Source organism: Hippoglossus hippoglossus, chromosome 19, assembly GCF_009819705.1.
Source record: "Hippoglossus hippoglossus isolate fHipHip1 chromosome 19, fHipHip1.pri, whole genome shotgun sequence".
Classification (NCBI taxonomy): domain Eukaryota; kingdom Metazoa; phylum Chordata; class Actinopteri; order Pleuronectiformes; family Pleuronectidae; genus Hippoglossus; species Hippoglossus hippoglossus.
In genome coordinates this window covers 18820785-18848128 of record NC_047169.1, presented here as the reverse complement: position 1 = coordinate 18848128, position 27344 = coordinate 18820785, and the positions used below count along the sequence as shown (strand labels likewise).

At 42.8% G+C, this 27344-nt stretch overlaps 1 protein-coding gene across 13 annotated transcripts in view; it reads right to left on the bottom strand.

The window, feature by feature from the left end:
• The window catches only part of ryr2a (ryanodine receptor 2a (cardiac)), a 166187-nt gene that overhangs the window by 51096 nt on the left and 87747 nt on the right, over positions 1 to 27344 (bottom strand). For 11 of the 13 annotated variants that reach the window (XM_034569590.1, XM_034569601.1, XM_034569602.1 and 8 more), the window contains 35 exons: positions 27039 to 27143; positions 26079 to 26253; positions 24217 to 24425; positions 23377 to 23553; positions 22782 to 22927; positions 22581 to 22695; positions 22205 to 22365; positions 21631 to 21790; positions 20258 to 20344; positions 19452 to 19583; positions 18161 to 18255; positions 17205 to 17380; positions 14085 to 14725; positions 11783 to 11983; positions 11306 to 11411; positions 11049 to 11192; positions 10140 to 10267; positions 9637 to 9782; positions 9117 to 9231; positions 8673 to 8805; positions 7569 to 7672; positions 6904 to 7039; positions 6570 to 6756; positions 5540 to 5651; positions 5246 to 5366; positions 4965 to 5134; positions 4239 to 4459; positions 3377 to 3467; positions 2966 to 3106; positions 1924 to 2087; positions 1676 to 1754; positions 1482 to 1571; positions 538 to 675; positions 319 to 396; positions 57 to 132 (listed from right to left, as the gene is read on the bottom strand). In XM_034569590.1, coding sequence (XP_034425481.1) covers positions 57 to 132; positions 319 to 396; positions 538 to 675; positions 1482 to 1571; positions 1676 to 1754; positions 1924 to 2087; positions 2966 to 3106; positions 3377 to 3467; positions 4239 to 4459; positions 4965 to 5134; positions 5246 to 5366; positions 5540 to 5651; positions 6570 to 6756; positions 6904 to 7039; positions 7569 to 7672; positions 8673 to 8805; positions 9117 to 9231; positions 9637 to 9782; positions 10140 to 10267; positions 11049 to 11192; positions 11306 to 11411; positions 11783 to 11983; positions 14085 to 14725; positions 17205 to 17380; positions 18161 to 18255; positions 19452 to 19583; positions 20258 to 20344; positions 21631 to 21790; positions 22205 to 22365; positions 22581 to 22695; positions 22782 to 22927; positions 23377 to 23553; positions 24217 to 24425; positions 26079 to 26253; positions 27039 to 27143 — 5260 coding nt within the window. The remainder of the gene's footprint in view (positions 1 to 56; positions 133 to 318; positions 397 to 537; positions 676 to 1481; positions 1572 to 1675; positions 1755 to 1923; positions 2088 to 2965; positions 3107 to 3376; positions 3468 to 4238; positions 4460 to 4964; positions 5135 to 5245; positions 5367 to 5539; positions 5652 to 6569; positions 6757 to 6903; positions 7040 to 7568; positions 7673 to 8672; positions 8806 to 9116; positions 9232 to 9636; positions 9783 to 10139; positions 10268 to 11048; positions 11193 to 11305; positions 11412 to 11782; positions 11984 to 14084; positions 14726 to 17204; positions 17381 to 18160; positions 18256 to 19451; positions 19584 to 20257; positions 20345 to 21630; positions 21791 to 22204; positions 22366 to 22580; positions 22696 to 22781; positions 22928 to 23376; positions 23554 to 24216; positions 24426 to 26078; positions 26254 to 27038; positions 27144 to 27344) is intronic. The other 2 variants (XM_034569604.1, XM_034569595.1) reach the window with 1 other exon arrangement.

Genomic DNA, 27344 nt, shown 5'->3' with positions numbered 1-27344 from the left:
AGAAAAAAAAAAAGATTTAGGAAAAACTGTGTGAGGATGTGTCGTGTTAGATTTACCTTTGGCTTCCAGCTCTGTCTTCTTTTCCCTGGCCCAGATATTATGAGAATTCTCTGCCAGCAGCTCTGCCATAGACTGGACAAACACAATATAAAACATATGTGACTCTGTTGCACTGCGCATCTCCATTCATCTCTTCATCCTCTATAGCTTATGTTCTACAGTGCTACAATAGATCAGAGATCAAATACAGTTCATTTCAATTATTTTGATCATATGCAGTTTATCATTTTATTCTTCATGCGTATACAGTGGGCCTACCTGCATGTCTCTGGACAGTGTTACATTACTCATATCAATGGGTCTCGGGCTGAAAGCTGCATTTCCTTCAAAAGACAGCTGTGGAAGAGAAACACACTGAATGCTACTGTCACCTTCTCATGACGTTTTCTGTACGAATATAATTTTCAGCAAAATGTTTAACTCCTTTGCATGTGAGTGCAATTGTGTGCATGCTGGTGTGTATGTATCGGTGTGTACCTGGCTGGCTTGTGATATCCTCCGGGACTTGTTGTGGATGCTGGCGGGGTCTCCCTCCCTGATCCTCTCGATGCTCCAGCCCCACGACAGCATGGTCATCAGGGACTCTTTGACTGACCAGCAGTAGGATTCTTTATCCTACGAGAACACAACCCAACCTCACTGATCCATTACAAAGGGTCCGGTGCTCGCTTTGCAAAAGATCACTTCTCAGGATATTTCCAGTGGCATACGGCTGCTTACGGTGAATAATGACAGACTTCTCACTGCAAGTCGTTTCAAAGTAAGTCTATAAAAAGACCTCTACCAATCTATGCCTGTACAGTATCTGAGGAAAACAGAATCACCTCCTTGCAGTTTTACATAAATTGCGGGAAAAATCACAACAATCTGTCCTTCTGTTCTACTATGTGTCTAAAAAACAGCCAGAAAAGTGTGTTTGCAGAACATTATGATGTCACAGTGAAGCTGACCTTAGAACATCTCCACTCTTTCATTGTGTCCAATCAGACATTTTGTGCTAAATTTAGTCAGAAAAACTCTGTGAACTCTTGAGTTATGACAAATAATGTGATTTATGAGGTCAAAGCAACCTTGACCTTAAGCTTCTGACCACCGAATTTAAATCAGTTAATCCTTGAGTCCAAATTAATGTTCGTGCCATGGAAGTGGGACTCACGGACAACCCAAAGCATAATGTCTCCAATTACAGCCGTTGCCAGCGCAGAGATATGTTCTTCAGCAGTGATTTAAGGCTTCAGTTAACTGTTTTGTCTTCCAGCAATCATTATTAAAATCAATCGACCAAATCAAGTCAATCAAATTGGTTCAAACGTGAAATCTGAATATTTGCAAAAGAGTGACAACATGAGCCCAGCTGCTGTGACCGGTGTTGACTTCACTTGAACACCGTCAGGTCTTCTTGCCTGTTGCATGCACACTACCTTCTCAGAGAGGCCTTTGTATGGTTTCAGTAAAGTGTGGCTCTTGCTGATTTCACATAGCTGATCCCCGTGCGACCAGCCGTTGGAAAACTGCACAATACACAGGAAAGATATTTCAAAATTCAAACTAGTGCGACGTCTTTAAAAATAATCAGGAACAGGATGAGCCCAGTGTTTGACTTCTCACTCCTTACCTTTTCTATGCACCACTTTTCATGGTTGTGCTCTGCATATCTGCTGATGAAATAGTCCAGTTTCTCTGGGACAGTCACGCTGATGATAACAGAAACATTCACAGTCACATATGAGGTGTCTCTTGTGGCAAAGTCTCATCAAATTTTGATCCTATTATAATAATAGTGAATATTTAAACATTTCAATCTGTTACTGGATTTTATCTTTTTTTTTTTAAGGAATCATTAATAAAAGTCTGTTTGTTCACTTGGAAGTGTCTGCAGGCTGAGGAGTGAAGTTTCCCTCTGAGTCCATGGACGACTGTTTCTCCATCATGACCATGTAGTTAGACTCCATGTAGTCTGGAGGGAGGGCGCCTGCCACAGCACTGAGACATGGCAGCGCCAGCTTAAACAGCTCCTGGTCATAGCGCTGGATCACAGAGACAGAGACAGTGTGCAGCTTTACACATTAGACAGCACTGCTCTCCCTGCAGGTTCATCTCTGGTGCTGTCTGAGTCAAACACGTTTTAGATATTTATGCGTTCGCAGAATAGAATGATAAGTTCCATTACACAGAAACCATAACAGTCAGAGTGATGAAGAGTAGTTTGCACTACTAATTAGTAGTTTGCCCCGATCTCTGATGTGATTCACCTGTACAACCACAGGCGGCACAACAGGACCTGCTGTTAACTTTGCCACTTTGTGTTCTATGTCACAGCATGTGCAGTGACAGCATGGGGCATTGTGAAAGGTCATAATACCCATATGAACAACTACAGCCATTATGAATGACCTTGAAAATGCTTAAGCCCTTAACCCAACTGCACTGATGTCCCTACCTGTGACTTTGACACTTGACAATTTACAAATAACAATAACTGTACATCTTGCACAATCCCTCCCGCTTATAGTATATTTTTTATTTCTCTATAGTATTTTCTATTTTATTTTTGTTTCCAATGTTTTATATTTTCTATATTTATTATTGCACAAACACAGCACAGCAAATTCCATGTATGTGGAAACCTACTTGGTAATAGACCCGATTCTGATTCTGACACTAAGACTTGACTATAATAACCCTGTTTGACAAATTAGGGGTGTGGAGTTTAAAAGTGACCTGACACTGAAGGTCTAAACAAGGAGGTGCCTTGTGGGAAATTAAGTACTCAGTGGTTTTATGTTGGGTTTTGAGTCATACTTGGGGACTCAACATTAGGATATATCGGGATCTCCTGCAATAATTTTGAAACTCAAAATCGTGAAAACCCCTTACCCATTCACTTATTTCCAAAGAGCCTCACCTTGTATGACAGGGCGTCAAATATTCCCCAGAACAGTTTCCTGGAGAGGTGAAGTTCCTCATCTGATGCAGCTCCAAAGTTGCCCCAGCCTCCAACCAGGCAGTAATACTTCCAACAACGCTCATAGTGATTGGTCAACAGCTGGGGAAGTTAAGAAGGGTTCATAAAACATTTTAACTGAAGGGCTACAGCAAGAGCCACAAAATCAGTGCATTGTGTGGTTTTGAACTCTTGTCACCGTTAACACATGATCACAATATCATGTTGGATCTAAGCTGAGGGAACACATCATTAAAAATTTGTGGATCGCAAATGGTCGCGTAAAATTATCATTTGTCTTAATATAAGGGCTCCAGTATTCTCCCGGTTGAAAAGCGTGTTTGAATAAGATATAACTGATGTGTTTCTCACCTTCAGAGGCATCTTGGTGTGTTCATTAAGGAGGGGGACGTCAAACACCAGCCTCCTCAGCAGATGCTGCATCATGGAGGGTCTCAGCTTCCTGCACATTATTAAGACGACACACATTGGTTGGCTAATTGCATTGGCATAGAAGAAGCAATGTGGCATAAGCAGTGTAAAAACATGGTTGACAAAATGATGAGCTCAACCTGAAAACAGTCACAGAGAAACTGCTGGACTAAAATGCATTGATGGAAGGAACAAGCATCATGAATGAATAACTAATGAAATGATTGGCAGCTTATAGCCAAGTTGAATCCAAAGCAGTTCAGAGTATCAAAGCTATGGTGATGCCCACAAAACAGAGTCAAAATGACTAAAGTGAAAATGCTGCAGTGGGGCTCATGTTCATGGATTCTGAGTGAATCCAAACTGCAGCTGTAATAAGGTGAGTGGATATTGATAGTGGAGGCCACAGTTCAACTAGAATCAATGAGTGTGTTATACATGGTCCCATCTGATTCTGCTCTCTCCTTCATTTGACACCACTTGTTACTGTCTTACATTGTTTTCTCAACATCCATAAAAAATCCCATACAAGTTTGGTGCGGATCTGGATCAAGAAGCGGATCCAGGAATTAACTTGAACATTGTGCGATTGGGCGTTTTTCAAAATTTTTGTTAATTTCTGAGATAAAATAAATAGACATTAAAAAAAGAAAGTCATGTTAAGGGGACTGGTATGACTGTGTGCAATTTGGTGCAAATCCATATAAAAATCTGCAGTGCCATTCTAGTTCACACTGAGATTCCAACGACGCTCACATACAAATGTCTGAGTTACAACAGCCCATTTAAATTCCAGTCTTACCCACAAACAGCCAGCAGACACTCCTCTATGGCGTCCCTCTGGGCCTTGGTGAGGCAGCAGCCTTTGGACAGGCGGTACACCGTGTGAAGGAGGGAGTCAATCAGCGAGGCAAACGGCTCTGTCCCCGCAAACAGTGGTGCGCATTTAGTCAGGAGAGGCAACACGGCTGTACACAGATACCTGTTGAGGGCCAGGGCCATGTCTGTGGCACTGAGAGCAACCTGACACAAATACAGAGACAGTGGAAGAGTTGATGGCGTTTCAGGAAAAAATAAATCTGGTCAGGGCACTGTGATTAAAGAGGAGCAAGTTGTGTTTGTGGTTGAGTCGACAAGTTCAAAGTGCTGATACTGTATTCAATTGAACAACATGACAACCAACACACGACTGGGACTAAACATGTTGAGTTTGTCATCATCCGCAGAGGTGCATGAACATGCTCAGGAGACTTTCATGTCTTTTTTGCCTTTTAGATTCTCAGCTATTCCTGGTATATAAGAGGTAGATTGAAATTGTGGCCTCACATCAATCAATCAATTGAACCACTGTTGATGTGTTAAAATATTTACTGGTTTACTTTTAAGGAAATGTCAAAGGGCAAACGGCTGATTTATCTGAAAGAAGTCACAGCTACACACACACCAAAACGCATGCACGAAAACACGCGCACACACACACACACACACTCGCATGCACGCAAGCGCACAGACACACGCGCGCGCTCACAGTGTCCAAAGAGGCAGCAGCTCTCAGGTCTGGTAAGAAACCGACTTCCAGCAGGTGGAGTAGGAAATTCTGGTCTTCTATACCATAGACCCGGTCCAGGAACAGCACCATGGCTGCTTTATGGTCCGGACAAAAACCAGCCGACATGTCTGGCTCCACCACCATCCCATCTACGAATGCACAGGCACACACATGCACACACAAGGTTACAGGTCAAGACTTTATGTTTTTTAAATGTTTTATGCACATTGGTTGTGGTTGTTGTGGGTGGGTTTGTTTACCTTTAGCCAGGTTGGGCATTGAGAATGGGATGCTGATCACTCCCACCAGGTCTTCGATGGGAATGAGAGACCTCAGAATGGCCCTGATACGGATCGCTTCCCCTTTACCAGCATGGATCAACTGATGGAGAAGAAGGTATTTTAGTGTGACCATTGATGTTTGTGTGTGTGTGTGTGTGTGTGTGTGTGTGTGTGTGTGTGTGTGTGTGTGTGTGTGTGTGTGTGTGTGTGTGTGTGTGTGTGTGTGTGTGTGTGTGTGTGTGTGTGTGTGTATGCGTGCGTGGTGTCACTCACATGCATCTCAGGAGCGCAGCGACCTAGTAGGTCAATGAGAGCAGCATAGAAGGTCATGATGGCATTCCCCATGTGGATGGTGTCATCTTCCTCTTCCTCCAGCATGTCACTGCTACACACACACACACACACACACAAACACACAATAACCTGTCACTCACACATACACATTATCTTTTTCCTTCAATCTTGATGTTACTATCTGTGTTGTTTGTTGTTTATTGGTCTGGTAGTTAGCAGGATTATGCAACAACTACAGGAGGGATTACAACTAGAAGAGTGCAGTATTGGTCAGAGAGGACTCCATTAAATTGAAGCAGCTTGATTGGACTTAAGGGGCATGTCGGACTTTGGTAGAAGTAAGGTCTCTTCTGAATGCCATTCTAGTTAGTGTTGTTTTTTCCTTATTCATATTGTGTTATTATCATTCTGTTGTCATCGGTATTCAAATCCTTTACTGCATGTATTTTCTAATTTTGTGGAATTCCATTTCAAATATACAGTCCTCAAGAAAGCCTCTCTGCCTCCCAGTGGACTGTATATTATTATTATTATCTGGGCATTTTTAATGTTTTCTTTTATTATGCTAATAAATATAGGCGGTGGTAGGTGCTTCTCTCTACATGCTTCCACACGAAGCTTTGGAGATTCATTCTTTCTCCCTGGGCTAACATAAGACCATTATTAATGAAATTCACACTAGCATGCTCATGAAGGTGATGAAAGGAGGCAGTGAAAGACATCAGCACACTACAGTTGGTATTATCGATACAGCAAAACCTGGTTTATGAGAGAAGGCTGCACTCCCACAATTCCTCAGCAAAGCAACATATGACTTACAGTGTTTCTGTCCTTTCCAATGAACATGAATGGACACACACTGATTTACTGAGCAGTAATGAGGTCCTCATAAATGTAGATAACGATAATAATACAAAAGACAGTATAACTGTGAATACAGTGTGTTCCCTCCCTCCAGTCTCATTATCTAACACTGTAAGAGCAAATAAAGACGCGACAGATGTCTTACAGCGATTTGCTGCTCTCAGATGTGGGAGAGGGACCGTCCCTGGAGGAATCCTGGGAGATCTTAATGGCTTCCTCCATCACTGACAACAATCCATCACCACCCTCACCCCGAAGAGCAGGGCCAAAACATTCTGGTCGGCGAATCAGAAGCCTCACCACAACGTTGGCATTCTCCTCCACGCTTTCGCCTGAAAAGGAGAGCAGTAGAGGTGTTTGTGACACCATGCTGGTTCCAGACACATGCTACTCTCACAAACAGTCGTCAGTAGGAAACAGCGATTATGTCACTTGTGAAAAAATGGAATTGTGAATTGAAAGTGATTCCGTGTTTTCACCGTTGCAGAAGACAGCAAAGCGCAGAAAGTCGAGGTAGCGTTCCCCCTCCACAGGGTTCCAGCCGATGTCGGGGTATCCTTTACGCACCAGCATCACACAGCTCTGCAGCCCACAGCCGGCCAGGTACTGCACCACCTGCAGACAGGTGACAAGTAGAAGGTTTTTATCATCAATTTCATCTGGACAGTCAAAAGAAAATCTCTGCACAGCTGAATGTGTGAGAGGCGTGGCAAAGGAAACTTGAATCAAACTGCAATTCTCATGAACTCATGAAGTTAGGACAGTTGATTATATTCAGTATTATCAAGTGCGTGCATTGCCAATGATAAACACATCACCTTTATCTGGTGTTGGATGGCAACTTCCTTGCAGTGAATTTTATCAATCAATCAAATATTATTTGTATAGCCCTTATTTACAAATCACTGTCAATATCTCATAGGGCTTAACAAGGTGTGACATTCTCTGCCCTTAACCATCAGGAAGAGTAAAGAGAAACTACCAAAAATACCCTATTGACAGGGGAAAAAACATAGAGACCTCAGAGAGAGCCACATGTGAGGGATCCCTCTCCCAGGATGAAACTTCACTGGTTGATAAAGTCCTCGCAACCAACCAGTGGTAATTTTGGTCTGACTGTTTGTGTAAATGTTCGTCACCTCACCTTCTCCAGGTCTGGTTCTCTCAAAGCCAGAGCCAACTCATTATTATCCATGACGGATGCTGCAGCCACATCGAGAGGAGTAGAGCCTCGCATGGATGGAGATGCTGAGGAGAGGAGAGGAGAGCAGAGGAGAGGAGAGGAGAGGAGAGCAGAGGAGAGGACAGGAGGAAGAGAGGAGAGGAGAGGATTACTATAATTACAAATAAGAGTAGAGGGGGTCTTTTACAAATGGTGATGCATATGATGTAATTTATACCATGACATATGAGTGGTTAAGCTGTAGATCATGTTATTGGTCGGAAAAGTTAATTAATGAAAACACTATATGACATCATTTCCTCTGCTACACAGAGGTGTATCACTAGCAGAGACAGTTAGAACAGCCAATGGGGTATGTGAGCAATTATATATATATATATATATATATATATATATATATATATATATATATATATATATATATATATATATAAAAACAAAGAACCTAAAATCAGACTAACCCACCAAGCCCGGGGCAGACACCTATAGGGAGCCATGAACAGCTCCACTAAGTCCGCTTACAGTGATCATTTGGGTCTTTTCATACATGTTTGAACCGTACAAAAGTTATGTTTACAGTTTTTACCGGCTCTGTCAGTAATTTACTGCTCCTCCCTGTGTATCTGTCCAAGTGCGCACCGCTATCTCCTCCGGTTCTCTGTACACAATCTAAATTTACAAATTCTGTGGTGATGAATTTGGCCCGGGACAAACGTGATCACTGAGCTGTTTCTGTACCAGAATTTTGTCGGGAGGCTGAGGCGGCACGAGCAAATCTCTGTGCAGGAAAAAACATGTAAATTGATGTAAGCTAACTCAAATTAAAGCTGGTGCATTAACTTTTATTCACACCTTATTTTGAAAACCAGACATAGTCACATGAGTGTCCTTGTGCGGACTTCACCCAGTCTGAAGCAAATTGATCAATTGTATTGTAATGCTGAACTGCTTGAGTGGTGACCACTCAAAGTGCTTTACAGTTTTACACATCGATCACACACTGCTGGCACTGCCGTCAGGGGACATTTTGGGCTCAGTGTCTTCCTCAAGGACACACACACTTACCGAGTCCGACGCTGCTGTTCTCCAGCAGGTAGCTGAGATGATCAAACATGGCCTTCTGGTTCTGACGACTGATTCGACAGAAATAACAGAGGAACCGACAACAGTTGGCCACCATTTTAGGAAAGGTTATTTCCTGCAAAAAAACACAAACAACATGTAAAGAGTTATTGTGCACAAGAATCCCACACCAGTTGTCCAAATGTATTAAGCTTTAGTTTAAAAAAAGAGATACAAGTTTGAAAAGGCCTGTTTTAAACACACTGTGGGGACGGATCTGTGACAGAAGACAAATCTCTTCACAGCCAGACATTATATTTTATTTGTTGTTGCTCGGGTGCACTGTACTGAAGAGATTACAGCTGTTCATCATCCTGGTTTCATTGAAACTATGATCCAGCTTTAGTATGTAAAAACTTTTTTTTGCAGCACCAACATACTTCATACCTTTGAGTCTCCTCCACTGAGCACGTTGACCATGACCTCCATGACCGTCTCGTGCATCCCCAGAGCTCTCATCAGGTTAGGATGCTGGTAAAACACCTTGTTGTTCATGATATCACTACACAGGAAGAATAATGAGTTGAAAAGTCATTGATACTCTCATCAGGTTTATAACGACTGACACTCAAAGTAAAAATAATACCACAGCAAGTTATAGTTAAAACCTCTTTGAAGTTAGATTAACACTAACAAGTCATTTGATGACCTTTATCCTGGAGGCTTACATGCAAAAATGTAACTATCTTTGAGCCAAATACTAAATAAAAACAATAATAAGTATACATGGACATGTTGAGATTAAGACATAAATACAGTTTTAGCATATTATCGTATATAGTCGTCAGATTACCAGTCAAATGGGGAGTTATTGATTAAGAAGAAAGAAGGAGCGAGAGGAGCAAAGGAGTAAATCCCCTGAGAATAAAAAGTAAAATACAAATATAGTCTGTGTGTATGTCCTCACCCCAGCCCTCGGATCATAAGTTTCTCCTCCTCTCTTCCCATGCGGACGCTCAGCAGAGATCGGATCTGACCCAGGGCAGCCAACAGGTTGATGGTGTCCTCGATGGACACTGAATTTATAGTGTAGGTCTTAGGAAGAGCCCGCACCTTCACAGACAGAGACAAACACTGACTGCAGACTGAACAGGACACTTGCTCATCCCTTCCTCTAACGTTCCATGTTATGATTTCTCCAATCGGTTGCATTATTTCTTTAAATTCTAACAGAAAAATTGCACACGACGGTTAAACATTCTTTGTTATTTCATTTATAATAAAGTTACTTATTTTGCTTTTGAATAACAAGCTCAGTTGTATAAAGGTAGAGAGCTAAACATCTGGTTTGTATGATACTTTGTAAGAGTAATTATATCACAGTACTAGTTGTTAAATATGTGATGACCGATCGATTTGAATGTACACACAAACAGACACACACACACACAAACACAGACACACACCAACCTGTCCTCCGATGCCATCATACTGACGGTGCAGCAGAACAAACATGGCTCTGACCAGCTCTGGATCCTCAATAACTGACTCCTGAGCCCAGCGGACCATCGTATTTGAAATCAGCTGCTGCAGCGTACCTGCAGAGACAGAGGGAGGCCGAGGGGGAATTAATGTCTTCTCCACTTTCCACTATCTCCACTATTTACTTTTAAAACAGCTCTTACAAATAATAAAGTGAAACGAGTTGGATGTAAACTCAATGATGATATATTCTTTTTAACAAACCACATGCAAACTCTCCTGATATCATTTTACATTTTTGTGTGTTCAAACATATTTGAACAAAGTGACAACAATTGAGACACGATAAAAGATGTGGTGTCAAAGAGAAACACTTCAACATTCATATCTACTGTCCATCTGACCGCAAGGCCGTAGGTGCATGAAGTAGCACACACACACACACACACACACACACACACACACACACACACACACACACACACACACACACACACACACACACACACACACAGAGGGAGAGAGAGAGAGAGAGAGAGAGCATATGATGTGTGTAAGTACTCTCAGAGAAGGTCCATGACTTTGCTTGTTAACAAAAAATCATTATTAAATAACAAATCCCAGTAAAGTGATGATAGCTGGAGTCACTCTGTAAGGATTATACCCCCACACAGTCTGATGGATTATTTTGGGATTATTATCCAATTGTTGAACATGTAACCTTTGTCCAGAAGATAATCTTAAAGGAAAGGTCATCGTCCCTGTGGAGTCTGGATTTACTCACCACATTTGACATGATTACATTATCAGACAGTAACAACAGTTAGGTTACTGAATCCAATGTCCCTCTGTGCCGTCTGCTGTCTGTTTATGTATGAGATGGTGTGCAGGACTTACTGGGCTTCCTGTCTTGTTTCTCCTTCGGCAGGTTGGCCATCCTCTTCTTCAGATAGGCCACTTTCTCCACCAGCGACAGCAGTCGACCTCGAATGGTGAAGTCACTGTCACTGTGCATTCCTCTGTCCTCATCCAACTCTATACCTGACAGCATGGAGAAATCAGTGCACAGTCCATACTGTGTGGTTTTTTTGGAATAATCATAGACTGCAGTATACAGATATGTTTGATTAGAGGTTCGGCTTAGGGTCGTTTACCACAGTGTCTCATCAGGTCTTCATGGAAGTCGAGCAGCTGCTCTCGGATGTATTCAGGACAGGGACACTCCTGCTTCTCGTCCTTAAAGTTCAGCAGCATGTTGATCTGCAGGAGCACATGCAGGTGTGACTGTTCACTACATACTGTTCCTCTGTTGCTCCATCATAGAAATCCAACATTCACTTGGTTTCAGAGGGATGATACGAGCATGTTTCCACCAATGTATTGGCTGATTTGCAAAGATGCTATGTGGCTGCATTACAGTATCAAACGTCTCCATGAGCAGTAGGAGCCAAAGCAGCACAAAAAGTTACAATAAATGGGAGAAAACTGGAACTAATATAAGCATTTAAGGTAAATATGTAGAATATGTTCTTGATCTTGGCTTCTTTATTCAATGTGTCTCCACATGTGTCTTTCTCGCCTGTTCTTCTGTCCCCTTTCCCAGTCTAACTTTACTTCTGCGCTCTTCCTACCTGCTCCTGTGGAGGTGATCTGAACTCTTTGGTCTTCTTGGCGGTGAGAGCTGCAGACATGTTGAGCGCCAGCATCACCTCGTTGTAGCGAAACCGCTGGTTGTCTTGGAGACAGGCCACGAAGTCATCAGAGAAGGCCACCACTGCCTCGATACGGTGACGCACCTGGCAGTCACACAGGTACTGCAGCACGTGGCACATCTGCACACAGATGATACATACATTCAATCAAACATAAGATGTGAGCTCAAATAAATGTAGGGTACAGTACATCCCTCTGTCATTAAGGATTAGTGTCACTGTCTTTGAAAAGTAATGAAAAACTTTTAAAACTTTTAAAGTTTTTAATTGCTAAAACAAACCAAGGTCAAGAAAACCTAAACTGTGAATCTGTAACTATCTCAAACAAGATAGGTATGCACGTAGCCTATGCAGCTATGTCATTGTGACCATTCATAGTTGTGCATAGGTGTGTGTGTGTGTGTCGCTTTGCAATTCCACTGCAGAAACGCTAGTGGGCGTGGAGGCGAAACACTATCGGCCGTAGAGTTTCCATGCTACTGTGTTGAGTTTCTTCCGGTTTCCTGTCAGCTTATTTACAAATTCTCTGGCGTCTCTGTTTACTTCAAATAAATGGCCAGTGTTATGATTTTGCCACATGATCAAGTTATCTTAAGAACGCCTCGAGAGAATCATTTCAAATTTGGCACTAACTTTCACTTAGACCCACAGATTAATTGATTTGATTTGGAAGGTCAAAGGACAAAGGTCAAAGTCACAGTGGCCTCACTAGTCATGTTTTCGGTCTCTTGAACAGGATATCTCAAGTCTCCCTTTAGGAAGATACTGACCAGTTGTCACTTGGACTAAAAAATAGATTTCAGTGGGCAAAGGTAAAGCTCACGTTGGCCTCATATTATTGTCAATGCAAGATGTAAGGAATGCCAGGAGGAACTGAATCTGCACTTGTCGGCGGAGGCACACAACCACAGGGCGGTGATTCTAGTATTTTTTGTAAGAGATGTTTTTAGCACTGCTTGATTGTAATGTTTCTCTGTGACAGGACTTGAATAGTTAAATAGCAATGTGACCAGGAATTTTTCTTTGGTTTTGCAATAGTTTGTCCTTCGTGTTAATTCAAGAATCTACTCAGACAAAAATGGATTACGTAAACAGAAGGGATCATGAAAAATGAATGTCATTTTGAACATCTCTCTCTCTCTCACCACAGTGGCAGCCCACATACAATCAAATGAATAGATATTCATCATGCACCTCCAGCCATCTATACATGAGAAGCTCTGCAGTAATGTTAGATCTTTTCTAACACTATGACACAATTGCCCAACATAATTCAACATTCAAACCACTACTTCCTCAGATCTTAGTTGGTCTGCCAATGAGAATGTGTACAGTTAGAACAGGACATTTAAAGACATGGACTTCTATCAACCTGTCCTTGATGAGTACATTCTGTCTCTGGCTGAGAGGGAACAGATTTAACTGCATGGCCAGTAGCAGCAGGAGAGGACCCATGTGACACAGTTTCCTTCTGCAGCCAATGCACATTTTATTTATGACCATAAATCTGCAGAAAGTGCTGCTGGCTAAGCTCGTGTTTTATTTATTTTGCCAGAAGTCAGCTGGGTAAGTCATCGTCTGAATTACCCAGCTGACCTGTACATTCATCAATGAAAAACATGTTGAATTGATGAAATAGTCCATTCAAATTTTGTGAGAGGTTGCAACGTCTGTTGCATCATGATATTTATCCGTCCATCCGTCCATCCATCCTTCTGTTTACTTAAATTCATTTCATGAAGGTAGATCCTCAGAGAAACATGACAAGGGGGTGTAATGAGGAGGCAGGAATTCTTTGTTTCTGAATGTTTGTTTGTTTGTTGTTTCAGCAGGATTACATGAACTCCACAAACCCTGCTGGAAGGATGGAACATGGGCCGGGAGAGAACTCATTAGATCCAGACAAAGGGGGGGATCCAGGATTATTTGTTTGACTTTAATTACCACTGGGAGATCTGGCTTTTTTTTGTGGAACAATTTTCACCAATTACAAAGGGAATAATTAATGGATCTTGATGAAAACAAATTTGGCATATTTAGGGATATGATATCTATGAGTGAATGTAATTTGGTGTAGCTTGATTGATTGGTCTGTTGGGCCTTGCGGAGGTATGCACTTAACTGACATATGTTATTGAAATGCTAAAAATACGTTTAGCTACTTGACTAATCTGCAATAAACTAAATATATCACTTGTGAACTGAGAGTTTGTGAGTTTACCTGGAGTTTTACAGGCTCTGGCAGCTTCATCTGTAACAGTCCTTCTTTTGGCATGTTCCTCCCTCCATCCTCTCCTTCACTCTCCACCTCCTTCATCCTGGCCTTGTGAGTCTCCTCCTGCCCCTCTCGTCTTTCGGAGAACACAGACGGTTCGATCAGGTGGAGGATGTTCTTCAGATCGCCATTTTTGAAAACTCCCATGATGAGCATGGTGTAGAAGAGCTTGATAAGGGGGACAAAGAGGAACTCGGTGCTGCCCCCTATTGGATCACGCACATGCATGCTTCCCTCCCGCACCGCCTCTGTCAGCATCTCAATGGTTTTAATTTTCAGTATGTCTAAGGGGAATTCAGGGCTGTACTGGAAACAGTCTCCTGAGCCACTGCTGCCGTTGTTACAATACAATGAGCCGGTCCCGCAGACAAAACTCGGCGATGAGAAGTGCATTCTGGGTCTCAGGGAGGTGCTGAGGCCGATGCCTGGAAGGCCATGTTTCTTCTCCTCATCAGGGAACAGGGTGATGCTCTTTGTTTCGTCCGTCATAGGAACAATGTACTCATTGTTCATCATGAGGCGAGCTGTGGCGTAGCTGCACAGGTGGATGTCAATGAGGATGTCGTAGTAGCCGGCACGAAGCAAACCTGTGGGGGAGAGACAGACAGAAAGATCAATGCTAGTTATGGGCATCATGGTTCTTTTCACTGTACTGAATCACTTGAGTCAGTACAATAAAAAGACTGAATCACCAGATCGTTCAGTGCTTGGCTGCAGCTCAGACTGCAGAGTCCCACTCACTGACCCAAAACACAGATCAACACTCTGCAGCTCGTTAACTAGCGAATAGAGAACTGACTGTCCCACTCAACTATGTCACATTATGTAACACCTTTGTATTAAATAAGATATTATTTAAATTTCATTTTAAAATGTTAAATTTTTCTTAAAATCTGTTCTGTTCTTATTTGTATTACATTTTAACATGTTTTTTTATTTTATCTAGCTGCATTAAAAGCTGCACTCTGAGCTGCATTTCTTGTATGAAAGGTGCCATACAAGTAAACTTTATTATGATTATTGTAGATGAAGAGAGGCAGTGAGTGGAGGAATATTAAATTCCACGATCTCTCAGGACGCACATTCACTCAGTGACTCAGTCAGTGACTCAGTCAGTGACTCAGTCAGTGATTGTACTGACTACAGAATCCCACTGATCAACTAGTGACCTGAGAACGATTGTTCACGGAGGATACGCCAGTGAGCTCTGAGCTGAAGACTTTGATTAATATTTGCTGACTTAAACCTTGCCCTATTGTGTACAACATGTTTTACTTCCTACTTAAAACAAGACATGAGGGCGAGAGAGAGGCAGGCTTGCGTGACTCAGCGACTGAAAGCTGTGGAGTACGTGAATGTGGTCACTCACAGTCAAAGATCCAAGGCATTCTTTCATAATGCAGGTTCAGATTCCATCAGGCATTATAAACTACTACTATGCTTCCTTCATTGAGTCTATCCTTAACGTTCTGTACTTTTCCAAACAGTAATGTCGTGTGTGGCTGACTGACTGAAAGCTCAACTGAACGGATTAATGACCAGATCGTTTCAGGAAGTGATTCAGTGTAGGGCAGGCTTATATAAGCATCTTGCTTCTGCCTGTGCTTTTCCAGTAACCTTATACATAGACTGTTGACTATGTGTATAATATGAATAATGTTTTTATGACTGAATAAAAAGAAAGTGCTACTACTACTGTACAACAACAACAACAACAACAACAACAACAACAACAACAACAACAACAACAGTGTATCTCTGCTTCCACATGAATGCATTAGTGACAATAATTTCACAAATCATGTGATTTACCTTAGAAAATAACATGCAATAGCATATATAATAAAGAACATACTATAATATGTTCCTTTTATACTTTATTTGCCTTCTGCTGTATGCTGGGATACGTATGGATGGGTTCTGGTGAAGCACACTACATTTTTCTTCTCGTCAACAAATCCCATGTGCGGAGCCAAACAAACAGTGAGTGTCTCCCCCTAACAGGTGTAGTGTGTGTATAAAAAGCCAGATCTGATTCCTCTGAACCTCAGAGCTCTGACACGTCAGTGAGTCACGCTGCTGCACAGGCTGACATGTTCCCTCATCACCATGAATTCACACACGGTAGCTTATTTAGACTCAGTCCCACACACAGAGCATCAAATGAAGGTTAATCCACCACTGAACACTTTGGAAAACACAGAGCCGGGTTTTTTTTGAATGAATAGCTCTGTGTTGCATCGAAGAACTGGGCAGCTGAAGGTTGACCTGAGGGGATTTATCGTCAACTCCCAGAGTCCATTACCTTGACCACACTTGGGCCAGAAATGCTGTCAGAGCCATCAAGACAGGTGGCCACGCTGCAGCTCACAGCTCCGTGGGCAGAACAGATGGACGAGGCCACAGAGAGGAATCGAGCCAAGTATGAAGACGTGGTGGACGATTGCTTAATGTGAGGGTGGAATGCACAATGCCGGACCATAGAATTGGGCAGCAGAAGGTACACTGGTCAGTCCCTCTGTGAGATATAGACTCTCAGGTGCTCAAAGAAAGCAGGTCATCTCGGTGGAGAAGGCCTCGAGCAGGTAAAGCGACTCAATCCCAGTCTCCCCCAGCCTGCGTGCCGAAGTGTGCTTGGCGGCCTGACGGCTGTGTCATTTGGGAGCGTATGAATGTGCGATAGAGAAAGTGCTGCACATAGATGCACTGTACAAATGTGTGTGGGTGAATGGGTGAATGGCAAAACTGTACTGTAAAGCACTTTAACATTTACCTGGGCAAGACCCAAACCATCCTTTGACCTCAGGGTAAATCACTGATGATGTGTCTGAGTGCATCATGTACAATAGATCAATGACAGGCTCTGACTATTGTCTTGTCTTGTTGAGGGTTAAGGGCAGAGGATGTCACACCATGTTAAAGCCCTATGAGACAAATTGTGATTTGTGAATATGGGCTATACAAATAAAATTTGATTGATTGATTGATTGATTGTCTATTGCTTCTAGCATTGTTTTTAGGGCAGGCACTATAACTGATAGTCTTCCTCTGTGCTGGGTGTATTACCTGGCATGTACTTATTCTCTATAGCCTGCAGGAGCTGTGCTTCGTCCACATGAGAGCAGAGGGCATGGGCCACCCGGTTGTTTCCCAGAGCACAGATTGCAGAGTACAGTCTGAGGGTATGGTAGTGAAACTTTAATAAGTCCCTCTGCTCGGACAGCTCCAGGATATCCATGGATCTGTACAACAGGAAGAGAGAGGGGGGGGGGGGGGGGGGGGGGGGGGGGGGGGGACTGCATGAGAAATGAGAGCGCAGGAGGGAGAAAGTGTGTCTGTGAGTGTGTGCACTTGTACAGATGACTTTGTGAGGACCATTTTGAGCCTAGACAGAGGGAGGACATTTTGGGAAAGTGAGGTGTTTTTAGCCCGGTCCTCACTTTCTGACCCAGTTTCAAAGGGCTGTTTCAGCTGTTGCTGTTGTGTTAGTTGTGATGGTTGAGGTTAGGGTAAGGGACTAAATGCATTATGCCTCACTAAAGCTGCTTTCAGACTTGCACTGAACTCCTAAGATCCTCAGGACATTCTCCTGAGGGGCTGTATGTGTGAACACAAATGTCAGAGTGAGAACCACCGGGCGTTCTGCAGAGTTTCTTTGGCTCGTCCCCTAGTAGAAGGTTCCGCAGAAAGTCCCAAAGAGCCGGTGTGAAAAAACAGCAGGAGATCCCCCTCAGGATTCACCTTGAGCGAGTGGGCGTATTGATGACATTTCTAACACGTGACAGATGCAAAAAAAAAAAAAAGAAAAGAAAAATCTCATGATGAAAATCAATGCCATGCACGTAGAGGACACCAACGAAGATGTCAAGAGAGCTTTTGGTGATAAGGGCTGACGCCGGTGTTGATAAAAACAGAATCTCCTGCTGCGTTTTTCATGTCCGGATATCCTCCGGAGGTCATGTCTGTTCAAGGTTTTGTGCGCGCGCGTGTGTGTGTGTGTGTGTGTACTGTGGGTACTCCACCTGTTCTCCTCGGGTATGTGCAGTGACATGAACTGCAGAGGTTCTTTACACTGGACCAACCAGCCATGTCTGTCGTTCACTCTGGATGCTGACACCTGGAGAGATTAACTGTTAGCACTTCACAGGCAGTTTACGTAACATTTCATTTTATTTTATAACAAGTTCTTCTGGCCAGCACCATTTGTCTCAGGATCAGCCCACAGTGAGACACGACAGACCCCATGCATACTGTATGTGACAGGCGGGAGGAACCACTGGAGATTTTTGTAGTTTTTTTTAATTTTGCCCAAATCCTGGTACTATTAGATGTGTTTTTGTGTCTTTTACTCCCATCAGTCTGCACTGATGTCGACTAAGTTGTGATAATAAAGGTAGAATTTAGATTTCTGTGGTCGATTTAAGTTCACAAAGCTTATTGTGAACTTATAAACTAAGCTTATAAACTAAGTTTATTGACTTATGATACATTCATCTTTCTAATAATTCCAGAAGTCTCTGTCTGTGGAAAACATACTGTATCGGAAGAACTGTCTTCTTAGGGGTTTCTCAATTGGCATGTGTATTGTTAAGTGTAAAATTTGGTGCGACTTGCACATGGGATATATTCTGTTTTGATAAACTTTGAATAAACAGGTGACCACCAGCGCTCTGTAGCAGCTGCAACTGGGACTCAACTGGGGACTCACGTTGTATTCAACAAAGTTACACAAATAAAATTAAAAATTAAACTAATTTCAAAATGGTCAAAATGACCGTTGTGGCCGTTCTAGTGTTAAGTTGTCACAGCGCCTTCACGACAAGGGCAATGACGACTGATTCTCCAGTTCGGTGTTCTGCGTCCTGAGCTTCACTGAACATTGAACAAACAGGTGAACAGTTGTTTGTGGAGCTGTGTTGTGTTGTTTCAGGGTTTGGTGCATTGAGTCCCGCAGCCGGTCTTCACTTGCTGCCGCTCAATAACTGCCGGTCACTTGCGAATTTTGAGAAATAAAGCTGCAACGTGCATTACTACAGGCAAAGCAAACAGCCCATTTCTAACAGGCATGTTTACAAAAGGCACTGCACTAGTTGTGAGATGAAGCATTTAGTTTTCTGTTGTGCTTTGTATTTGTAGTGAGCTTTCAGAGCTTGAGTAAATACGATAAATACATGTGCTGGCATTTGCAATTTAATCTTCCCTGAGGATACAAGTCTCAGCTTGTTTTGCTTCAACACTTGGTGTGTTGTTGCGAGGATAGAAAGCATATGAAAAGCATCATCAGACTCAAAACAGGAAAAAGCCCGTTGTTACCTTGAGGAAGTGGTTGGGAACACGACTCCATAAAACAGGGGTGAGAAACTGGACGTGAAGCCGAGGAGGACACTGAGGGACTGCGTTCTTCTTCTCACTCTTGAACAGACCCGCTGACAGAGGCATCACATTCTGACAGGAAACAGACAGAAGACATGTTACAGCAACACAGAGGATGAGGCTCGGAAACCATTCTGGATCTTCTTTGTGAAACCCCATTTAATGTTCTGTCATGGTTAAGATTCATATTCCAGAGGAGGACTCCTTCTTCCAGGCAGTGTGCTGACCTGTGATGTCATGGTCCTCCTTAGCTCTGATAACTCTCATCCCTGATCTATTTGGGTTTGATTCCTGTGTGTGTCCCTTTGTTGACCTCAATGAATTGAAACTAAGCTCAGTGCTGGATTGCTGACAGGAGAAGAGGCCTAGTGAGGAAAAGTGGTCTCTCTACTAGTGTGACACTGGCAGGCTTTTATTATGAAGCAGCAGCAGTACAGGCAGGGTCCCTTTGTCACTGAGGTCAGCAGCCTCCCTTCTCAGCAAGACACGGAGAGTTTTTGGCAGATCAATGGTACCGCAGTGTGAAAGGAAGTGAGACATTTGAAAATAACCCTCAGAACTGCAAAGTTCCAGCACTCTGCTGTGTGTGCACCTCAACCTCTGTCAGCTTTAGAGGACAGTTACAACAATACACCGGTTTATTTTGGTGATGGAAGAGTGTGTGTGTGTGTGTGTGTGTGTGTGTGTGTGTGTGTGTGTGTGTGTGTGTGTGTGTGTGTGTGTGTGTGTGTGTGTGTCCTCCTTACCTTTATTCGCCCCAGTTCAAACTGGAAGACATTGGGGCTGGTGGCCTTGGCGAAGACTGCAGGGAACAGCTTAGTGCTGGGCTCCACCTGTGGAGACAGTGCTTAGTTACCATATGATGCCTTTTCAGTTTTTCTTTTCTCTATATGTTTTTTGGGGATGTAAAAGATCTGCAAGGGAGTTACTCTCCCCCAAAGAAATCAGCGCTCCTGAGGCTCCTGAAAAGCCTCATTACTAGTCCAGTCAATACTTCTGTGGGGTGGTGTGATGTAATGTGACAGGCCAGGGGCGGACACCCAGGGAGCCATGCACAGCTCCACTAAGTCCGCTTTCATTTGGGTCTTTTCATGGGTGGTAAAAAAGTTATTTTCAACATTTTTTGAATGTGTCTCTATCATTCACGCTGTGCACTGCCAACCGCATTGAGTCAAACTGAGCGCGCCCCGCCATCTCCTCTGCTTCTCCATACATGTCTACGTTTCTTAACTCTTTTGTTTTTCACCCAGTCTGAGTTTACACGTGTTTTCGATGGCACTGTGTGTGTGTGTGTGTGTGTGTGTGTGTGTGTGTGTGTGTGTGTGTGTGTGTGTTGGTGTGAGTGAGGGTGTGTCAGCGTGAGAGACGATCTGAATTATGAATGAATGTTCAGCTATGAAGAAAGATTAGACTCGTTTGAGAAAAGTATTGATCATTATGTGATGATCAGTGTTGATATTGTGGCGTCATTTCAAACAAATCAACTTTAAACTGTAGCGGGTCAGAGACATCAGCTAAGTCTGTGAGAGAGAGAGAGCCTCGAGTTCTGGGACTATCATACAGAAGCTACACAATTAGTTTGTAGTAATCAACAGCTTCTAATTCTAGTACAGTGGAAACGACTTTTAGTGATCACGTTTGCCCCATTCATCACTATAAGGTGCTTCCACTGTACTAGAATTAGAATTAAAGGCGGATACGGCACAAAAGTTGACAGAAAACCCTGCAGAGGCTGAAAAGAGGAGCTGTACAATGGACAGTAAGAGGAAAGTGATGAGTTTTCTAAACATTAGAACCTTTTCCAATTCAAATTATAACCTGAATATGAGCATTTATGTCTCCTTAAACATCCTACTGACATTATATCTGGTAACAGAAAAAAAATAATTTCATTTGTACTTTATGATACTGGAGAATAGAACAAAAGGGGTTTTAAAATAGCTGGGACCAGATAGTTATAGTGCGATAGGGACCATATAAAATACATAAAAAGAAAGAGAAAGAGGAGGCAGGGAGGAAGGAGGTTAAAGGAGATACAGATGGTTGGATACAAAAATAAATCAAAGAAAGAAGAAAGTAAATAAATCAAAGAAACAGCAACAGTCGAAAACCTATTTACCTGATAATAAGTGGTGAGTTCTTTGCCGTTGGCAGTGAAGGTCAGGAGACCGTTTGTTGTGTCGACTAGACAGCCAATCTCTAAGCCGTTGTTGTTCCTCCCCTGGCCAGGACTGCTGCTCTCTCCGGCCCAGACCATGTAACAGTTACTGCGCTTTATACTGGACGACACATAAACACACCATGTAACAGTGTAACATGGTCACAGTAGGTCTCAGGATTTCACACAGCAGCATTTGCTTCATAATGAATTTCGAGACTGCAACACAAAGTGCTGATTTTTCTTATTTTTAATTGGGAAGGGGAAAGGAGGCGGTGATGTAAAGGATTAATGAGCTCTAGTAATTTAACGTCTGCATCAACAGCAAAATGGAGAGACATTAAAATGACTTGTGGCTCAAATAACTGGTTCCGCACAGTCTGGCAGGACAATTCCAGTGAACATGAGATATGATGGTGACGTTTTATATGTTGCCAGATAAATACCAGAGGATCCTACCGATTGTAATGGTCTAAAGATGAGCTGGTGATCACGACAAGACGTCGAGCTGTGGATTGACTGGAACTGGACTCACCTCTCGTGAACCTTGCCTTTCTCGTCTCCCAGCGTAACAGTGACAGTTCGGACATTGTGCAGCTCGAACCCTGGGTCGTACTGATGGAAGTCGGAGGTTACCCAGCCTACCCACACACTGCTGGGCTCTTGACCAGGGAAGATCCGCACTGAGTAGTAGTACTGCGCAGAGAGAGGTGAAGTCAATTTAATCGCACCATCCTCGAGTTACTTTCATGAAGTAATACATGATATTAAGGAACGTTTTTTGACATTACAAATGGAAATAAACCTATGGACACCTGTGAACATTCTAATTCTACCTCTTGGAGTGGGGAGCTAGTATCAGTAAGTATGTGTGTGTTCTATGAATTTATTTTGTCTGTGTCTGGACCTACAGTGGAGGCTTGCATGAGGAACTCGTAGTCATCTCGGTCATCAGCCATCACTTCCTCTGACAGCCGAGCAGATGACGGGCAGCTGTTGTCCGGTTTGTTCCTCTTCAACATGAACCTGGTGAAGAGCAGATCATCTGGTCTGAGTTTAAACACAGTGATCAAACCACAGTGAGAGCCGAGTAAACATCCCAGAGAGTTCACCGTTGTTTGAGCTTGGATGGTTTCTCCTGGTTGAAGTCCTTGTGGTTGTTGAATTCGTCTCTCTCGGGCCCGTTGGGACCATTGTGACCATGAGACGACTTCATCAGGACCTCAAAGTCGGATACGGTTTCAAAGTCCTCCAGCTCCTGCAGAACAGACAGTGAACACACCACACATGTTCTTCATCACATACCCAACCCTGTTCTTAGCATTAGTGTAAGGAAAGGGGCTGAAGCTGGAGCACAGGAGATCTGAGTGCAAGCGCACAGTTTGCGCACAAACAGAGCAAATCTAAACACAAGCAAGAGCTATCTGAGTGTGAGTGCTGGGTTTTGAGTGAGAGCATTAAGAATCTGAATGTGAAATCAATAACTCCTGCTCTCAAACTGACAGCAATAACAAATACCTTGATAACAACTGTTTTGACACAGCGTCACACGTTACAGTGGATCATTTGATACACGTCAGTAGCAGCACTTGGGCAATGGAGGACACTGTAGATGTAGATACACAATCGATGGACTACAATTGAGTGTGTATGTGTGTGTACGTGTGTGTATATGTGAGTGTGTGTGTTACACACAGTATCTGTTACCCTCTTGGGTGAGAAGAGGCTGCCATTACTCCGGGATCTGGAGAAGGACTCTGCACACTCTATGGGCATACTCAGTCTGTAGAAGGTGATGTCAGTGTAACTGTTCTGTGAGCCAAATGACCTCTGGGTGACCTTTAGGCATGGACAAATCTCCACTGTTCCATCTATCCTCGCCACCTGGAGAGAAAAAGAAAAGTCCATGTGTTCTGTTTCCATTAGTTCTGTCTGTGCCGTACCTAAGAGTTTTTTGTATTTTGAGCCGTCTTCTGATGCTCATGTGACCAAAGTGGTCAGTTCTGCTTTGACCAACTGAGACAGCGAAGTAAAAAGTAGATAATTACTTTCTTTTACAGACTTCCACTCTTATATATAAAAGTTACAACTCATACAAAGTGCTGCATGACATTACACCAACCCTTGCTGCCCTTCACTGGTTACCTGTGCGTTTTAGAATTGATTTTAAGATTTTACTGCTTGTTTTTAAAGCCTTGAACAGTGAGGCTTCTATCTATATCTGCAATCTGCCCCCCCCCCCCGTGAGCCTGAAGACTGCCTGAGATTCTCCATTAGGGCTCTAACTGATCCAAGAGGGTGACTTGTTACTAGAAGTGACCAGGCTTTTGCTGTTCAGGCCCTTCAGCTGTGGAACTCCGTGCCTGCTAGGGAATTCTTAACCATTGGTTTGGTTGAAACTATTTGTAATATTTTATGTTAACTTATTGTTTTTAACTTGCATCATCTGTTTAATTGTAAAACATTTTGTAACTTTGTTTTGAAAGGTGCTGTAGAAACAAAGTTAGTATTATTATTACTGCTAAGATTCCAGACAGCCGTCCTCACCTCTATGTGCTGGTGGTTGGGGGGGACGGGTACAAACTGAGGGAGCCTCTTGCTGAGCCACATTGTCACATCTCGGTTCATGTTGACAGCAAACGGCTCGTAGCCTTCCTGCAGGCCGCAGATGGTGAAGTACTTCAGAGTGCTGACGTCTTTACCGAAGTTCATCATCCCCACCTGACACACACCCAGACTGCACACAGGGATAAAACCTGCGACAGACAGAAGAAATCAAATTTCTGGATTACTTGTGTAACTCAAAATCCACCTGGCCATCTGCGCAATATATTTAATAAACCACTTCAGAAAAAGAGAAATGCATATTCAATCGGTGCATCAATTCAGAACCATGTCAATTTATGCATATTTTATGTAATAGATAAATTTCAAACTCAAATAATCCATTTGAAACCAAAATGGATTAACTCACAACAGTGATCGGTTGATTATAAAACTGAACAGAGATTCTCTGAAGTGTTATGAAGCTCAAGTCTTACAGCAAAGGATTAGAAGGACAGAGAGGAGGCTGAGGGGTTTGTGAGCCGCAGTGAACCACCTGAGCTTCAGTGTTAATAAAGAGGATCAGAGAGGCGATGAATACTCTACGTACTCTGTATATACCCCACTAAGAATATTCAAACTTTTTTATATTGTAATGATGCTGTTTCATAATGATGTCAACACGACGTCTTATATGATGATGAATGATTGATCAATCTAAATAAACTGTTTTGTGATTGTGAACATTATCAGTTGGAAGAGTTAATGCATTACTGGACTATATGAAATCATTTTCCATGATGATATGGTTCCTTCCATATCTTCATACATAATTTTGGGATCTAAATAAACTGTAGGTTGTGTCTATAGGAAAAATTGTTTTTTGAACTATGCATGATGTAATTTCTTCATGACATCGTATGATGTGGGATAATTTTCCGATTAATATAAACTGGACCACATATTTGTTGATGTTGACCTTGACCTTTGCCTGATCAGCTCCAAAGACAGGGACAAAAACCTGTCCTGTCAGTAAGAAGGAGGTGGTCAACCAGACGGATTCAGACGGGTTGCCGTGGTAGTCAGTGTTACCAGTGTTACCTGGTGTTCAGGCACATACCGATTATATAACTTGCCCACTGGCATCTGTTTAATTTTTTAATAGACATAAAAGTTGTTTGTAAGAGTGGAGAGTGGTAGCTCTCACAAAACCTATTATTTAAAAATAGTATAAATCTTCTGATGCTGCAATTATAAAGTCAAAGTTTCTGCTCTGTGCAGCAGCAGATTAAAGCATGACCGACCCGACCCCGACTGAGTAGTGACCAGGCCCGACGGGTAATATTTTTTTTCTGTCTGAGTCCCCTCAGTCTCAAGGGTGGTTACACTCTACAGCAGAGTCACATCACAGAGTATCACATGCTGAGAGGAGAGTTGACTGCGAAGATGAACGAATGTGAAAATGATGAGGATTTGATGTTAAAGGACAATCACAACATTGGATATTTTGAGGGTGTACTGTCTTAACGACAGACAGATCAGTGTGTTTGAAAGAGAGCGAGAGATATAAAGCTGTGAATAGTGCTGCACAAAACTTCTTTTATGTTATTATTAGAAGTGGACCGTCACAGGCTAGGGAATTGAATACTGCACACAACTTCAAATGCAGCAGAAGTGTGATGCTGCCTGCAGTGAAATCTAACGTTACGGCTCTCACTCAGTAAAAGCTGTACAGACACTGAGCAGACACGCGTGTTTCCTTGTTAAATGTCTGGTTTGATCGGTAACATGTCACAAATTTATTACTCAATGGGAAAATGACCCTAATTCAAACATTTCTATGATGTAATGGACACTGCCCTGACCTTCAACAGCTTCAAAGTCCTTGAATGCCAGTTCAGAGCCGGAATCATCCAACAGCACTTCTCCATTGAGTGTGAACATCATGGTGTGTTCGTTCAGATCCACCATGCATCCCACCACGTCCCCCGTCTGCCAGGCACGCCCAAAGTGCTCGTTGCCCTGGTGCCAGCGCTGGACCTGTGGAAATATAAAATTTGATTTACTGTCTTGTTTTTTTCATGTCCGTCTAGACACATATAATATGTGTAGTGAAGACTTTACTGGAATTTGAGAAAAGTGTATTGTGTCATAATAGGCGTATGAATTCTTGAATTATAGACCCAAAAAATGGGTTTGAGGCCACAGTGATCTTTGAGCATCAAAATCTAATCAGTTCATCTTTGAGCGTAAGTGAAGGTTTGTGCCAAGTTTGAGGAAATTCCCTGAGATAAATCTTGAGCTATCACGTTCGGAGAGTGGGACACACTAGTATAACCTGTGGGTACGGCTGCTGCCAGCACCGAGGCTTAGAAATCCTTCCCCATCTATAACCACTGATTTTGAGCATTAACTCGAGCGGCACTGATTTAATCATGTGATATGCCTCACTCTCCACAACCTTCTAGAATACACACCCTCCCAATTTGGTGGTCTATTTAAGCTGCAACGATTTCCCATCACTCTCTTTGAGTTGTCAATGCTTCTGCTGCCCTGCATAAATATTGCTGCCTGTCTCCTGTCACAGCCCCTCAACCACCTCAGCACTGAGTTAAAGTTATTGCTCATCACTCCCCATTATATTAATGTAATCTTATCAGGGGAAGTGATGAAGTCGGAGCCTAGACACCGAACTCTAACTGTGTTCCGCTGCTCCAATAAAGTTTATGATGAGCTCAAACTGCAGACATTCTGTCTTTCAGTGACAAGCACTGAACCCATGAGATGTGATGTATGACTGCATGGGCACAGAAAGATCCGGCCACCTTGAAGCCGTCAAAGACAAAGGCCTGGTCGTCGGATCCCAGCTCCTGGTCTGGGAGGCATCCTGGCCTGGCCCAGCCCACCCTCATCTCTCCTGCTGTCAGTACCTGGAGGAAACGTAGGGACAGGTTCACATCCAGCAAAACAAGTAAACAAGCATAGTCTTCTTGGTGTACCAGTAAGTATGCTTTGTAAATAAGTAACAACATTTAGTAAAATGTTTTCTTCACCCCAGCAGATCAAAGCTCAGACTAAACCATTGTGACGGGTGTTAAGCTTTAAATCTTTAAGAAATGAACCTCAACACT